Genomic DNA, 17,870 nt, shown 5'->3' with positions numbered 1-17,870 from the left:
ATTAGTCTGCTTTACTCCTCAGACTGCGGTGTAATTCACAACATATTAGGTTGTATACATTTGTGCACATCATTTTTAATCAGATGCACAGCATGCTGTTCATATCCTTTTAGCTTTTTATTATTACTTCTGATACTGTACTTCATCAGACTCAATTAAACCTGCCTAGTTCCATCAAGAGAAATTACTTTCTTCAGGTATGGAATGGGGCTGGGATACACTGCTTCATATCAAAGAGATATTCAACAGATATAACAATTCATATTCCCATTACTTTATGACTGTCACACAAAGTAATTTATTTCCTTTCTCCAGTCATAAAAATGGTACCATGTTCCAGCCTCCTGCAGCCTTCTCCAATTGCTTCCAGAGTCTCCTCTATCACTTGCCACTTTTTTCTTTAAATTTCACTTCTCCACTCTCTCCAGTTTGGCACACACTGATTTCCTCTTCTTTGGATTCCGGCAGGTGGGTTACATTCAGAGCTCAGATAAACAAGCAGTCATATTAGAGACTAGGTACATTCCCTGACTATTCCCCTAATCAGTTCACATTTACCTTTGTGAGTGCTTGAAAAATAAATAAGCAGATGGTGAAATCAGTTAATTTTCCACAAGTGCTGTGGCAGAAAAGAAATCGTCAGGAAGTGTGTTAGATGGCAATTTTTAACTCATAATCAACTGCTTGTCTTTGCTTATACTTTTACCTTCTTTAGCATGCTAGGGAGGTATAAACTCTACACGATACGGGAGCAATGGCCCTTTGACACGTCCAGTGCTGCTGTCTGACATGGGAACATAAACCATCTGGCTCTCACAGATGCAGTGTGCAGGGGTGCAGGGGTTAAGACTGTATCCCCCTCATTCATGGTGTCTCTAATAGCTGCTGTCAATCAAGCACCCTCCTCTTCCTCATCTCCCACAGGACAAACACATTTGAAATTCCTGGCTAGGTGGTATGGGAGAGGAAGGAGTAGACTCAGGCTGAGAGAAAGGACAGGCTATTTTTCATGGCAGCTATAATAAATTAATTTATTCATCTATTTCCACCCTTTCAAGGGACAGAACCCAGGCTGACTGTTAGATTTGTCAAAGCCCAGCTTTGTCAGCTGGGTACACTGCATCCTGCCTGCCTCACTTTCTCTCCACATGGGCAGATCTGACCTGAGAAAGCAGTAAATCCTCCTGCACAACTATTCAGAGGAGACAGAAACTTGTGCCACTGGAAGGGTGGGTGAAGATGATTTCACTCATATCTTTAGTATGAAAAGGAAAACAAAAGCCAGTGGTGTCTGAGGCAATTCAGATAAACACACTCCCAATTTCCCTCATTTGTGAAGATGAAACCAAGGGTCATGAGAATGATTCAGGCTAAGGGAGACTTACAAACTTACTACATAAATGAGAAAAAAAATACCAGAAAAAACCCAACCAAAAAGAAACCCCAACAATTTAGATTCTGTTTATAGTTAGGAACTGCTAAAAAGAAGCTAAAACAAGAGGCCTCTTTCATTCCAGAGCCAAACACATCACTGATTCAAGACTTTAAAACCCCAGAATGTTAAACCAAGGTTAGATCTGGCCTCTCATCTCTGATCATCCTTTCTATAAATCCTTGATAAAGTGTGTGTTAGTTTTATGGTACAGCAATAAACCAGCCAAATGTAGAAGTAAATGACCTCATACAAGCTATCTGTGTGCAGATAGATTCCCTTGGCAGATAGCCAAGGATTGATTGACACACATCTTACGGAACTAGAGTTAATTAATATGTCTACCAATTCCCAAATGGATCTCAGGAAGCAGAGAATCTGTTTAATGCAGTAAGCAATGACATACTGTGTGTGGTCAAGAGACAATCACTAATTGCCAAGAATGCATTGTAATAAAGCATTAAAGGATATGAACAAAACCCTTTCTGCTCTGCAGCTCCCTTATCCCCTCAAAACCTTACTCTTAGAACATTTTAAAGTCCTATGTTTCAAATATCAAAATTCATTTTCATAGGTAAAAATAGTTCCCAGACTATGAAGTCAACACTCAAAGAGTCTGTTAATTTTTCTATGAGAATAAATAGTCATCATTCATTCAACAATGATGTCTTTATTTTCAAGGAAATCTGCAAATCTGAATTGCAAAAGCATAAGATAACTTGAAAGAGATTTTTTTTGAAGATCACAGAAGCTACAAGTAAAACAATTATGGATTCACCAGGAAAACATATCTATAAATGCTGAAAGCACATCAGAAGTCTGACTGCTAATCTGAAACAGTCCACTGAGCAATACTTAGGTAAGCCAGACAGAAAATACAGTAAAAGAGACTAATTTATATTATATACTCAACAGAAAAATAAGAGACTGGCTGTTCTGGAGAGAAAAAGTATTGAAGGCCAGCACAGAGACACTGTAGCCAAATTTTCAGCCTGGAAAACCAGCCTAGTCCCATGGCTTCCTGTGATTCAGCTTTTCACCAGGGAAGATCCTGCTTATCTATTCAATTATGATGATCACTGACAAAATGGTACAAGAGCAACTGCAAGAATTCTGCAACACTAAGCAAAAATCAGCAAGAGATTAAAGAAATGGTGAAAAGAGAGTGACTTATTTTTCACAAAAAACTGAAGAAACAAAACCTAGGTGACATGAAAAACTGACAGTATGTTAGGACAAATCTGAGAAGGGGGATTTAGGAAGGTGTGACACTATTTTAATTCTCAGCTGGGAGAAAGCTGAGGTGGTGTCAGACTCTACAGATTGGGAGGAAATAGCCCAGAATAAACACAGTGGCTGAAACTAACCCTCTCATACCTGGTATTTATCCCAGTTATAAAAAGAAAGTGCTTTTTAACTTCATGAGCCAGAATGAATTATAAGCCCAGTAGAATGGGCTTACTTGTACTTATTTAAGCCCCTGGGCAAAGAGATGCAGTGTAGGGGAGAAAAGTTAGAGATTCTGCTGTGATTTATCAATCAGCACGTCAGCACCTGATTCAGGAGCAGGTCTTACCAGATCTGCTTCCCAAGCCACAGAAACTGGTGAGAATGCATTTTGGCAGGAAGAGGTCATGGCTAAACACCAGTCAAGATTAAAAAGAGGAAAAAGAAAGTCTTGCTTTAAAATAATTTACCTCAGGATGGCTTCCAACATCAATATAGGTGCAGACTGGATGAAAAGCCCCTGTTCCACAGGCATACAGGTGGGTTTGGTTGTAAGCCTTAAGCACCTTGATGAAATTAGCACATTCTCTCTGCAAAGAAAAGGAAAAAAAATATTCATAGAGTTAATTCAGTGATTCTGACTAATGGGAGCTCTTCTGTGTTAGACATATATGGTTGAATAAACAGATTTGTAAAGTGTGATCATTTCATGCTGTTCATAAGATTGTTTACTGCTAAGCATTTAATAAATAGCCTGATTTAATTTCTCATTTAAATATCTTTGGTTGCTATTTAATAAAGCCTCCAACCCTGAAGAAAAGATTACAGAAAAAAAATCCTAATTCTTGTTTCAGACATGCTTCAGCTTTGTAATTTATGCTATTGCTGTGTTTGTAAGACAAAACCCATTTATAGAAATGTGTCAGGATGAAATAATGAAGAAAAATGGACCAACTGTTTGCTTGTATTCAATTAAGTAACAATTAGAAGAAAAATGGGCCAGATGGAAGGAGTTGATGAAAACCAAATCATTGATATAGCATTTTTAACAATCATATGAATGCTGCCTCACTCCCACTGCCTGTGTCTACAGGACAGGCTTACACATATGAATACATGTTAGACTTCCATACAATCATTGACAGCCCCTAGAATACAAGCTTTGCAAGACTTGGACTTTATGTTTTCTGCCTAAGTAAATTATCCATCATGAATTATTTTAATGCTCAGCAAATAAAAGCTTAACAGCAACACTAACAGTCCCGAGTACAAACATTATCTGTTATCTGTTAACAAAACTGTCATTATTAATGCCTAGTGTTATTAAAATGGATAGTCGAGATGACAACTTTTTCCATTTGTTTAATATTTTTATTTCAATCAGGTCTAACAAAAAAAAAAAAGTCAATGCCTGCGAGACGGTCAACTGACACAACTGAAAAAAATGGATTTCAAACAAAAGGAAAATGAGAACAATGAAATTAAGCATTTCCAGTAAAGTCTGTGTTTAAGACGAAGAAGATTTTTCTCTGCATATTTGATGACTTTTTGGTACAGTGCTCAACTCTACTTTTCCGAGTAGACCAGGGCCCATGGAAACACCACCTGAGCGACTGCACCCACAGAAATCCCCCTGACTGCCATCCTCCCTCTCTAACTTGCTAGCTAATTAAACCAGACCCTCCCAAACACAAAATAGAGGCTCTGCCAGGAAAATGCATGTGCACTTTGAGGCATGCCTTAGGCCACTACAGGGAAAAGCAATGAACTTACACAGATGAAACACTGATTCCCTGCCTCACACAAAGGACTGCACTGGGATGACATTGCTCTTGCAATTTTATTGTATATTTGCATAACAGATAATGGCAATGTATTAAAAGAGGCACCCAGAGAAAAGCATCCAGAATCTTACTGCATCCCTGACTTACTACTGTTAACTTATCTTTTCAACAGAGATGGAAGAGAAAACATAGAGATAGTTAAGGTAATCCAACAGGAAATTGAAAGAAATAAAGATCGATGTTACTCTTAATTCTTTCCATTCTGACCTTTCTTAATAAAAACACACACAACTTCTGGTCCATTCTTATTCTTCCCACACACAAGTATAAGCATGAGCATACATTTATTATATTTATGTTTATCCACAGACTGCTTTTCACTGTCATGTGGTAGACTATTAAGCAAATACTGGGCATAAATCAGAAAAAAATATGTTTCTATATTTTTATTAATTCTGTTGTTCTTTGCTGCTTTAAGTAAAAGAAATATGGAAAACCCATGAAAGTGTATTAAATATTCAATGCCTACAAGAGTAAAATGAGCAAATACCCCAAATTCGTGTAACATTACCCAAATTGAAATAGATCCTTTCTTAAATTCTGACATTCTGTGTTTCAGATGGAGCATCTGACTTTGACTCTGCATAATTTAAAATTGAGCAATGATGTGTGTGTATTATTAAATAAATCAGATGTTTCTCAATTAAGAGTTGTATCTGGTCTGATATAAACACAACACTCTTTCACTAGGACAGTGTTTTGCGTTGTCAGGTTTAAAGTATCATAATTTTTAAAATGTCTTTATGGTCTACTACTACCTTTTAATAATGCTTTTAAAATTACCTATCTGAAGAACATGAAGTGTTAGAGGCTGATGGCCACAGACAAAATGCTGTGAGTAGATGGGCTGGACCTACACTCAGTGTGAATAAATTGTGCTGATTTCAGAGGAATTATTCTGATTTACAGCAACACACCACCTGTGACTGTATATGCACTCAGAATCACATAATCACAGAATATTCTGAGTTGGAAAGGACCCACAAGGATCATCAAGTCCAGCTCCTCAGTGAATGGCCCACATGGGGACTGAGCAGACAGCCTTGGTGTTATTAACACCATTCTCCAGCCCACTGAGACCTCTCAGCTGCTTATCTGTAACATACAGCAAGAAGGTATTAGATAGCTAATGCTTTAAAGGTGGGGTGGAAAAACCCCACTTAGATTAGGGGCAGGAGTCTTCTTTGATTTCTGTGGATGAAATTAAGAAAAGTTCTATCACCACCTTCACTGAATTATTCCAGATCAGCCTGAGGGAGAAGGTGGATTAACCCTATCATAGCCATGTTTGAACATCCAGTATTCAGCATTGATAATAGTGTAAATGAGTAAATATCAGTCAAGTGACTTCAAATTTGCAGTGTATCTCCAAAAGCAGATTTAGCCTATTCATCCCTCTTTTCAAGGTCTCCAAATTCCTTGTACAAGGTGTTTTTTACCTTAGATGGCTGAGAAATACACAACCTAGTTAAACAATGGGGAAGGTAAATACATACAGCAATAAATCTTTGACTATGATGAATAAATTTATATAACATTTAAAGTTTCTAGTCCAGTTCAGACTGCTCTTTTAGCTCCCCTCTGTTTTATAGATGCATAAAGGAACCATTAAGGTCTATTCAGTAAATTCTCATACACCTCTCTACCAGATTAGGTTTCTTTATATATTTTACATGGTAGTAAAAAAATAAATAAAGAGGGGTATTAAACTACAATAAATGACATCAAAGTAAAGTTACAGTTCTGATTTAAGCCCCTGTCAACTCAGGAAGTTCAAAGTGAAGTTTCTGCCCTGCCGGGGAGACGGTGCTATTCTCCCTGGAACAATAGCAACAGGCACATAGATTTCCATCTCAGACTCCTTCCTTTGTCTAATTGTGCTCAAGCACAGCTGCACAGGTACCCCATTATGTGTGGAAATGTCGTATCTGGTCCTTTGATATTCTGAACTTAGCAAGAGTTTGCTTTGGTGAATATCGGGTTTTCCTGGTTTATGTGACTCTGGGACAAGAAAGCTTCCCACAAACCTGTAATAAACCAATTTTAACAGCTTTGAATGATTTGCAGAGTCTAAATCTCAGCACATGGGAATGACAAAGAAGATATCAGGGAAAGTGTGTGTGCCCTGAATGCAGTTTGGATCTGCCACTACATGAGACGTGGTGACTGATTCCCATTCCCATTCTGTTTCCCCGTTCCTGCCCTCTCAGGACAGCTGCTTTAGTGGCATTCAGGCACCATCAGTTGTGAAACCTGGCAGGCAGCTCTGCTGGTCCCAACACTGGTGCCTACATCGACTCCACTACAAAGGAGCCCCCTTGGCAGGAGGCCTGGAATGACTTCGGTGTCTCTAACTGGGCTTGTCCCACTTGGCACCAGTGTCTTCCCCTGCCAGACCCCCGGGCTAGTGCTATATTGTTGGTGTGAGGTCTGTGCCAGCAGGACGAGGCATTTCACTGCATGACTGCAGAGTGTAAGGCACTGGAAGGGAGACAGAGACAACAAAAGGCATGTAGTATCTCAGAAAACACAGCAGACAGGAAAAGCATCCACCAGAGGAAGAGGAGGTAACCCAGAGGCAGAAGCTGTAAGGAACAAATTCTCAGGGAAGTTCAGCACTGTATCTGCGTGTGAGTTCAGCCACCAAGTGCTTTTGTATCCATTTTTATTTTCCCCAAAAAAGGGATTTTGTTCAAAGGGAATATATTCTGGACATATCCACACCCGTTGGATATAGATGTTTGTCAAGTGAAACAGATGAAGAAAGAAAATTAGACTTTAAAAAATTCTTTTCCATGTGGAAATAAGATTTTTTTCAAACTTGAGAGCAGGGTGTTGTGGGAGTTTAAATACTTTTAGGCTAATAATGTGAATGAAAATGAATGCAAGGTTTGAAAAGTTCTCTGTAGGCAGGAAAGTATTACTTGCATGGGTTATGAAAATAAATGTTAAATAAGTGGAGCACTGGGATCATCACAGCAAATAATTTTAAATTCTTACTCATAATAATCTTGTTCATTAATATTAGGAAACTTTTCTTGTCTATATGAAGCTAAATACTGGTTTATGCCCTAAAGCTTGAGTTTATATATACATACATAGAGCAGAAAGCATAAGTGCTTGCATATGGCATAGAATGATTGAAGTGAATATTCAAAGGGAAAATTAGGTACATCATGTGGGAGTTACTGCAGTCCTCAAAAATACCCATTCATTTATCTACCTACACCTGGAGAGGATTAATCTTCATTTATATTTCAATAAATGCTCTAAGGTTTCCACAAGAGCTGTAAGTTCTGCCTTTGGCCTTGTACAGAAGTGCTTCTATCTTAAAATCCCAGAAACTAAATCCCTACATCACACCTGAGACCTTCTAGCTCAGCCTGTAAGGTCCTCCTCTCTATTTTCCGACACAGAGAACTTCTTTAGGTAGCTGTTTTTTTATGTACATGACTGCTGGATCTGTGTCTGCAAACAGTGGTGGTGACATGATTGCCAACAGCCTACAAGGTATGGCCAAGAAATGGTGACGTGCAGTAGCTGAAGCAGTCACCACAAACCTTGGGCGCAATCCAGTTTGTTTCTTTGTTTGAAGAAGTGTGGACCATAACCTTCACCAAGGCCCAAGCAGCTCCTACAGCTGTCCTGGGCTTAGTTTGGTGCCTAAGTGCACCAGGGCATCCAACTGAAGCCATTCTACCTTGCATCTGGGAGTTAAAAGTACATTTGGCCACCGGAGGGAACATGCCCCAGAAGTTCACTGGGCATTCCTGACTGAGAAAAAGGACGGAACTCCAGGTATCATAAACATGTTTACACTTCCTCTAGACTAGACTGAGGAAGTTGTGGGGTTCAGATCCTCAGTTCCAAGCTGATGGTTTATTGAAATGAAAGTGGTTAAAAGAGTTTGCACCATATTATGGTAACTCAGCCACAGCACCAACTTAGTGGCAAATTCTCCTGTGCTAAAGTCCTACATGCAAAACTAGTTAAGAAATTATTAGACTGTCACTTACATTCAGAGTGTGAATTAAAATCAAAGAGGTCCAGCATGCCTGGACATGTATCTTAACTCAAAATTTTAATTCCAAATACTATACCAGCTATAGGGGCAGAGGGCCTGTCTTGAAGAGGAGATAAAGTGTTAATTAGGTTTTCCAGAAAGGCACCCACTATATGAAGATCAATGTATCTGACTTACAAACCAAACACACAGATTTATTTTTTAAGAGTTTTCTAATATTTATATATCAAGTTGATAGAAGGGCTTATGCTGAGAGAGATTAGCCTGAAAAAATAAATTACAAAGAAAATGTCTGCAACCAAAAGAATAAGAGCCAAATGCAGAAAGATTGAAAAACAAACAGTAAAGATATGTAACACTGATTAGGATGTGTCATGCAGACTTTTCCTGGACAGTTACAAAAATAAAGTCCATCCATCTGTCAAAACATCTGCTCTGCGTATGAAAATTAAAACAGAATTTAGGTGGGTTTTATGGGTTTCCAGTAATTATCTCTCCTCCAGAAGCCTGGAAGTTACGTCCTTCGATCTGGATTACTAATGCAGCAAAGAGTTTTTAATGACATCTTTTTAAGTTGAAGGGTAAGTCCCTGTGACTAACTAATAACCAGATTTTTCTCCTTCATTTAAGAAAGTGGTTTCATTTTTTTCAACCAATAGTGATGTCCATACTGCTTCTCAGATATTGCAGTAAATGCAAATGGCCAGATTATGCAGGGCAATAAGTAGAAGGCTAAATGATCCTTTACAGTATCATTAGCTTCAACAGTTTTCTGCTGATTTAATCCAGATAAGCATCAGACCCAGTAATACATTCTTCCTTTATAGCAGTCTTCCCACATAGCCAAGTGATTAAAATATCACAAGATTTTGTCTGAACTAGATGGACAAGAGGATTTAGAACTATCATCTGACAGCTGGAAAAGCAAAATAAATACATGTTTTGTGTCTCAAATCAAAATGGATGGACAGCTTTCATATAAAGTCCCATGCATGAGGTTAATTATTATATTTACTTTTTTTTTTTAACTTCTTCTGTCCCATTAGTTGAATTTTCAAGTGATGAGGTCAGGGATATCCATGGAGAATAAGTAATCCCCAATATTAGTGCTGTCATTCAAATTTATCACACGGCTGAAAGATGTTCTGGACTTGTCAGGGAACTTTTTAACTTCTCTCTTTTGCTGGTGGACTACTGCTGGCTGCCATCAGTTCAGTCAGTACTGGAAGATATCTTTTTCAGCGTGGAGCAGCATTGTTTCAAGGAAAATATTTTTGAAGTGTTATTGCAATAAATATATGTGTGATTGCCATGTACACAGATGATGGATTCTCAGCTAGACCCGGCAAAGACTTCAACATGTCAGTAAGCTTGGGTGAGGAAGCCTCTTCAGGGTGAGCTCTGCATCATGTGTGCTTTCACAGCTCTGCTGTTTGGGTGCAAGATTTTGTAAAATGCAGTAACATTTTTTTTAAAAATTATTGCTGTGTCCTTCTTTTTATTACAGTAACATTTGGAAAAATACTGGTCCAAGAGCACAGTTGGCTTAAACTGGCCCAGAATAAGCAGGGAACAAAGCAAATTATTTGGGTCCTATTAAAATGAAGTGCTCTTTTAAAATTTTATTTTATTGGAGTAAGCTGGTTGGCAACAGTGCTGCAAAGCTATTGTGTTAACGTTGGGAGAACAGGAAAGTCCCCAAGTACTGGGAGCTGTGTGCAAGCCCTAATGGGTGGGGAAATCCTGCCTGGCACCTGTACTCCATGAGATAACCTTCCAGCTGAACCTGTACAGGCAGGTGCATGGTTTTAGAGTGGGGGAGGACAGCTGGCATGAAAACGTTTGCAAACTGTGATTTATGACTGTGTACCCCTTGCAGCTGGGATCAATACCATCATTTACATCCCCTTTATGTCATTATTGTTCCTTGCAATTAGCAGGATCAATGTTTTATGGTCGTACCCTCTGAAAAAGCAAGTCTGCAGTGCTGAGTGAAGCAAGTTGAGCAGTTGAAGTATTGGGGTCTGTGTTACAGAAAGGGGTCTCTATTAACTCACTTCTTGGTACTTCCACCTAATTTTTCAAAGCTGACAGATCCTCTGATTCAGTGGCCCTTATGCAGGGCTGTGTTCTACAGGACTTTATATGGTATTGTGATTTGAGGATCTGACTCCTCTGGAGATGTCATAAGTGACTCTACTCTTAGGCATGGTGACCACTGCCAGCACTGCACAGGAACCATTGATTAGTTTCATACCTAGATTTTCCTCTGCTGACAAGACATGCCCTGAGAAACTTCAGACTGATGAGGGTTGATAAGACATTTTTGGTTGCATAGTATAGATAAGTGTGCTTCCAGTTATCTTTCCAATTAAGTTATGCCTGTTATCTGTCTGATTTTTTGATATGACAAGAGTTCTTGAGAATATTTAAAGTGTATAATTTACTCAAGTTGCAGAATGTCTGCATGAATTTAAACCATTAAAGCATCAAGACAAGAAAAGAGAAGTGAAGAAATCAGATGATTAAAAAATGCCAGCAAAAAAAAAAAAAAAAAAGTAGATACATCCTGATTCCTTCAAGCCACAAAACTGCAAGCCATATTAGCAAACAGTTGTACTGTCAGCACGCTTGCACAGCAGATGGAAAGCTTCTCTGGCTCTGCCTTTGTGTTAGTGAGGCACAATGTCAACACAAAATGTCTCCCTGCCTCTCTACCTACCCACCTCCAAATCTGGGTCACTATTGGGTTTTGGCCATTTGGCCCAGGGTTTGCCACTAAGGGTAAGCATGGAGGTGCCTGAGCTGGGTGGGATATTTCCTAGGGTCCATCCTGAAAACAATCTTAATCCAGGAGCCATTAAAATAAGTCATTAGAAGTCATGCTTTATAGATGCCTCCCTTGACATATCAGACCTCTAAACCTTTAAAATTAGCACTGACCATTTGACCTAGTGATTTTTGGAAGTAAAATATGTACAAAGTTTTCTGCATTTAGTATGTTCAAACTACAAGACCTCTTTCAAGCCCTGAAATTTTCATTCAGAAGATGCATATAATAAATTGTCCAGATCTGTGAACAGCTAGAGGGACTCCAAGAAAAGGCTTCAGCACAAAATACCTGATTTAATGACTATGTCATTTTTTGGGTTTTTTTTACATCTGGTTAATGCACAAGACAAACCAAAGTCCAGCAAACAAATGAGTTTTTGGGTTTTGCAGGCATAGGATGACTGTTGTACATGAAACCTTTCCATGAGTTCTAGAAAGATTCCTTTATTTTGAATTGTTATGTTTTTCAGCAGTATGCACTTCCTACTGTACAGAATATTTAAGGAACAGAAGAGTGTTTTAGAAATAACTCAAAATATTGGGAAGGTTTGAGGTCAAGAGGAAGCCAGGTTTTTTTCTGACCATAACTTTAAAAAATCTCTTTTGTTCTATAGAGTAAACTTGCCCCACAATATGAGTACAGCTTTATTAGCAAAGAAATGAACACTAATGTTGGGTTTCAGCTCAGGCAGTCTTACCAAGCCCAGCAGCAATTTAAGTTGCAACCACAGCCTAGATCTAAGGAGTCTCTCTCATCTCTCTCTTCCATCTGGGTGGAGTAATCACCTGTCTCCTGGAGAAATCAGATTACACCCCACCTTTCCGAAATGGATCAACACCTGCTAATTGGGTGGAGTATTTCAGACAAACGGGTTGCCAAGCTTGTTACAGGCACGGCAGGTACTGAGGCTGCAGATCAGTCAGCTTGCCTTTTTCAGCATAGCACAGCCCTATCCTCTAATGACTTCCACTCACAGCCACCTCAGATAAGTGTTCTCCAAACTTGTGTGTTGAAAGTGAAGGTGAAGCCTTGAAGTGTTGAAATGAAATAAAAGACTGTGGCATCTCCAAGGGGCAGTTGCTTAGCAGTGTGTAGGACTGTAAATAAATACACTGTGTGAGCTGCTCTAGGAGGTTGCACGTGTCTTACTGTGGGAAGCTGGAAATTTCTGTGGGGATATTAAACTGCTTTGACACCAGAGAGACATGCTGAACCAGAGAAACCTTAAGTGACAGAAGTTTAAAATTCCCACTTAGTAAAAATTTGGCACCCAAGTGAAATTGCTGAAATGTGAATTTGTTGAATGGTTTTGGTTGTATTTTTTATCTTTTTGTTGGTTGGATTTTTTTCTCTGTCCATATATACATTTATGATATGTGTATAATAACCTAAAGTTTTTTGTAAAATGTTGATCTGAAAGGAATTACCTAAGGGAATAAGAGATTAACAGATTACTTAAAGCAACAGATCCCATTATTCAATCAGAAGAAGAGTAAGCAAACAAAGAAAAAGTAAGAAAAAATATAGCATATTATTTCCTCGGTTATTTTAAGAACTTTCCCTTCAGTTCTCTGAGTTACTACTAAAGAAAAAAAGACAATATTTTAACTTGTGTGCAGCAGGGAGAAATTTAGTAGACCTACTTTTGGTAGATGTAAGTAAGAGAACAACAGAAAAAATAGTTGTGGCCTAAATTAATAGTTATATAGTGACCATGTCTTGAGTATAGAGGAACTGTGATATGTGATCTTTCAGAGCAGACCTATCCTTAACTTTAAAATTTTATTACAACAATAGACAATCACAAAGAAAGTAGACACAATATGAAACAAATTTAGGGGGGAAAAAAAGGGACTGGCACCAAAGAAAAGGTTTTTCTTTAACTTCATGAGCTTCAGACTGAAGCCCTGAAACAAAGCAGGGACTAAACACATCTATCATTTCTACAAGTCATCCAGTTAATGTGTTTTTCTGGAAAGAAATGTATGCAGAATAAATTTACTCTGTCTATCTTGGGGTGCAGTAAATCATAACATGGAATTGCCCAACAACATTTGAAATAGCCATAGCTGGAAACTCAGCCATAAATTATTCTCAGACTTTGCCAAGGCCAAATGAGGGCTCATGAGGAACACATATTGATAGAAAATTAAACCCCATAATCTTGGGAAAATTTTTTTCATTCATTTCTCCTTTATTTCCCCCTTTCTAACTCCAACATTGTATTTCAAAAGCAACAAAGAAAACATTTCTGCAAGACTGCATTAAATCTGCTGAATATTAAATTTCCTTCAGAAGCAAATTTCTACAGTCACACCTATAACAGAAAAATGAGCCCAAAATTGGAAAATTAGCTTTCTCCTTGATCTATATTAATTTTTTCCCCATATTGAAAGACTTAAATGACTTCCCATGATACATAAATGGGTAAAATATGAAAATATGAATGACTGCCAAGTTAATTCTTCCTCTGTATAAGGACACAAGTTATTACCTTACAGTAACTGATTTTCTTTGGTCAGTTCATAGAAAGAAACATATGCAAATGCCTAAATGAAGGCAAGATGTAGGATCAACATCTGAATTATGCCATAAATAAGGCTTTATGCTGGTGTCTTGTGGGGGTCCATCCAAGAACTGGAACTGGCACAACCAGAAGTTTCTGGGCGGGGGATGGTTTGAGAGCTCCACAGGACTTTGAAAGATTCCAATGCCCTTAACTCATTTTTTACCAAGCCCAGTTCACCTCTGAGTGAAGTGGTTGTAGGTTTTGAGGGGTTCCCCCTCCAATCTTTCTTCTTTGTTTGTTGTCTATGCACAGCAGTTTTCCAAAGCAGCAGCATTACAGCTGCTCACTGCTTACAAATGTCTCACTCTTTCATCTCCCAAATGGTAAGGAATCCTTTGGCAGGAAATTGTGTCCACACAATGCAGACAAGAAGGGGTGAGCAGCCCTCAAGCTGAAAAAGCCAGCATACAAAAACTGGGACAGTTGATAGAGTAAGAAGGAATATGCTCTGGCACTATTTATCTTACACATGTCACAAAAAAACACTTTTCTCCTTGTAGCAGGTCATACTGAGAGTAAATTCTGTCCCCAAACTCATTTGAGACCTTTGAATCTTTACTCATTTTTCCCTTCTGCACTGAAGACATTCACCTTTCTCTTTTCCCCAGGCTGGATGGGCAACCTGGGTCTTTGGGCTTTGCTAAAGAATTTTACTGCTGTGCTGGAGATAGGAAGCCAGAAAGGTAAAAAGGATGGCAATAAAGGTTGGTGGCAGAAAAGCTAGAAACTTGGCTGTAGATGCCCTCTAAATGAAGGACCCTGACAAAAAAGAATGAACTTGTATTTGGCATACTCAAAGGGCCAGAGGTAATTTGACTGGAAAAGCTGTGCCTGTCAGATGAATTTAGAAACATGTTTTCTAGATCCAGCCAGCATTGTATATTTAATTTTCAGATTCCCTCTTCAGATCTTTGTTTACAATAACAGATGAAAAGAATTACTTTTACTTTCTGCCTCTATGTTCTTCTATTTTCCCGAAGGCAACAACAGTAATAAAATGAGTTAAAGGGACTCATGTTCAATTATTGCCAATGATGTTTTTTCCAAAGTATCACCAGATATGGCTGGGGAACACTTGTTGAGTCACTTTTTACTTTCTGGCTTCTTTTGTTTTTTCTTTCTTTCCAAATTAAATCGTTGCACACTGATGGATCCATAAGCCTACAGATCAATCCCCTGCCTTCCTATATTTTAGGGAGGGGATGGAAAACTTTAAAGAAAGCATAAACTAAGATTGCATATGAACATTTTGGCTTTAACTATTACTGTAACAAATGGTGAATTAAATCAGAATCATGTGAGTCTACTTCCATGAACAATAAATTGAATAATTAAGTGCTAGCCACACTTGAATGTAAAGAAGCATGCACAGAATATGTCTATGTCATAAAATACGTGTAGAGAGGCTTGCTGCTTTTCACTGGAAATAAGTTTCTGATCTAAAGTGATTCCAAATTGCTGTCAAGAGAACTATTAAGTATAAAAAAACGAAGCTCAGTTGGAATCAGGTAAGCGATAATAACTAGGTAAAATTTAATTGCAGTTAAATAGCCCAGGTAGATGCCTATCTCCTATAAATTATAATACAGTCAGTGCCTACCCACATGTGAATGTGCTGGTACACTTCAACTGTGTACACAAAAGTGTAACTCTTTCTGGATCTGTATGGAGTAACTGTGTTCATGTGACAGAGCAGATGTACAAACTTGCTGGCACCAAGTAAAAGTACTTGGTACTCTTTGTATCTGTTTATAATTGATGTATATTTCTCACCAGAAACATCCAGGGAGAAGGTGATATCTTACAGTGTGCAAAGTGTGTGTCTGCAGCTTGTCCTATGTGACTTTGTTAAAGCACCTACTGAAATTTTATACATCTATACATGTCAAGGGCAGAAGGGACTGCTTCGACAATTTAATTTGACCTGGAATCTTTAAAAGTGGCTAAATAAATTGGATAGTCAAATCACACTTGAAAATAACATCCTAAGGTGCCCTTCAGAAACATGTTCTTTAAGCTTTCAGGTCATAGAAATCTGTTGTACCCTTTGATAGGAATTTCCTGAGCTACTGCTACAGTGCAAATCTAATGCAGAGAAGTATTGAACTAAAGAGCCAAAGCAGACAAAATTTTCAAAATAAATGGCAAATTAACAGTTTAAGGATTAAATGAGGTTTTCTGTCAGGAATGTACCTCGCCCTATGCCTATCTGAAAAACTAACTAGTGTTCCTGAAAACTTTTGTAAACCACCAAGATTTGTTTTGTTGTTTTATGTTATCCCAGGAATGTCAAAATGGAATTGTAGCCACTTTTTTTTTTTTCCTACTAGTTACCTGTTATTTATCTCACATTTAATGCAGAGGTTGTCATGTGTATTTGTAGAGGCCCAGGTGACTGTTGTATTTTGTTGTATTTTTAAATGAAATATTGAGGCTCATCAGTGACATCAGTGATTGAGGCTCATGACTGTTCTGTAAATCTAGTATAAAAGCTGAGAATTATTCTGTAGAGACCTTGTCTTTGATCATTACCAAGGTCTGGCCAGGAATCATGAGAAATATTCACAGGTCTAACAGAAACCAGAATAGATCAAATACGGCACTGAAATCCAGAATAGAAAGAAATCCTCACAGAATTGTTCATTTAGTTGAATTACGTAAGCAAATATCCTATTTATTATTTACAGCCTTTAATTTTTCATGAACAATGCTACTTTGGTGCTTGTGATACTCTTTACTGAGGAAATGGAAATATATTGTAATACTAGGTACTTACATGGGTCAGTAATTACAATTTTATTGGAAAAAAATCTGTATTTTGAGGGAAAGCAGAGCAGTTAACCTTTTTCAGAGAAGTCCTGCTCTAAGTAAGTATTGCATAGCTTGGGAGGAGTCTCTCAGTAACTCTTCTCAGCTTACTCATATGGAAAAAAAATCCAAAGCACACTTTGAAAGTTTTATCTACCTAAACAGTGAGTAAAGCTTAAGTAATTTACATATACTAAGCCCTTTAAAAGCAGAAATTAAAATGACTGTGTAAGTGCCAAAGGGGTAGCAGGAGAGCAGGAATAGCCCCACTGGCTGCTCTCCCCAAATCCCGCCTGGACCCTCCTGAGCCACGAACCTGCTGTGCTGGGACGGGCATGACTGACAGCACCAGCAGAAGGAATCCCTCTGAAGGAGTGACAACAAGGCTGAATTACCTCTTATAATTATGAGAGGAAATCTCAGAGGTCATAGCTGAGGTTAGCAGTGGGGCAGGGCTGGGGCTGTGCTTGTGCTGCAGCTGCTGCAGTGCACCTGGCCCATTAGTGGGGACTTGCATTTTCAGCACCGACTTACCCTGGAGATCAATAATTAAAAGGAGGGGTTTTTTTTAAAAAAAGACCTCAATGCAGAAGTATAGACTGTCATGTAGAAAGTTCTGAGCTGTCACAAGTGAGAAGTATGTGATATCTTAGCAGTGGTACATGCTGAAAGCGGCATTATAGCAAGCCTGGTTTATATGTTACTTTATTTGTCCTCTTTTTCTCCTGTTCCCTCTAATGGGAGTCTGTTGGCCTTTATATTTCACACTCCCAAGGTACTGACAATGGCTTTAAGGAATAAATAAGGGAGGAATAATAAGTTATTTTCATTATCTGTAATTAAAGCAGTTGCATTAAATATGTTGCTTGTAATGCACTGTTTTATGGCAAGGTAGCTGTAAATATTTAGTATTCTGATCACATTAAGATATGTGTTCCCTCTTTCTAGTCCCCTATGTCTTTATTTTATTTCTCACCTACTCCTGGACAGAACTCTAAAATTAGAAAAAAATAAAAAAACAAAACCAAAAACCAACCAAACAAACAAAAAACAAAACAAAAAAACCCCACGAAACAAACGAACAAACAAAAAAACCCACCCCAAACAACCTTACAGGACCTACTGTCAGGGTC

General features: G+C 38.3%; 1 protein-coding gene across 2 annotated transcripts in view; it reads right to left on the bottom strand.

Annotated features, from left to right (window-relative positions):
• Positions 1-17,870, bottom strand: part of SEMA3A (semaphorin 3A) — a 243,371-nt gene that overhangs the window by 97,363 nt on the left and 128,138 nt on the right. For both annotated transcript variants that reach the window (XM_033058546.2, XM_033058547.2), the window contains one exon: positions 3,130-3,249. In XM_033058546.2, coding sequence (XP_032914437.1) covers positions 3,130-3,249 — 120 coding nt within the window. The remainder of the gene's footprint in view (positions 1-3,129; positions 3,250-17,870) is intronic.

This window comes from Catharus ustulatus, chromosome 4 (assembly GCF_009819885.2).
Source record: "Catharus ustulatus isolate bCatUst1 chromosome 4, bCatUst1.pri.v2, whole genome shotgun sequence".
NCBI classification, from domain to species: Eukaryota; Metazoa; Chordata; class Aves; order Passeriformes; family Turdidae; genus Catharus; species Catharus ustulatus.
This window is presented reverse-complemented; position numbering and strand designations above follow the sequence as displayed.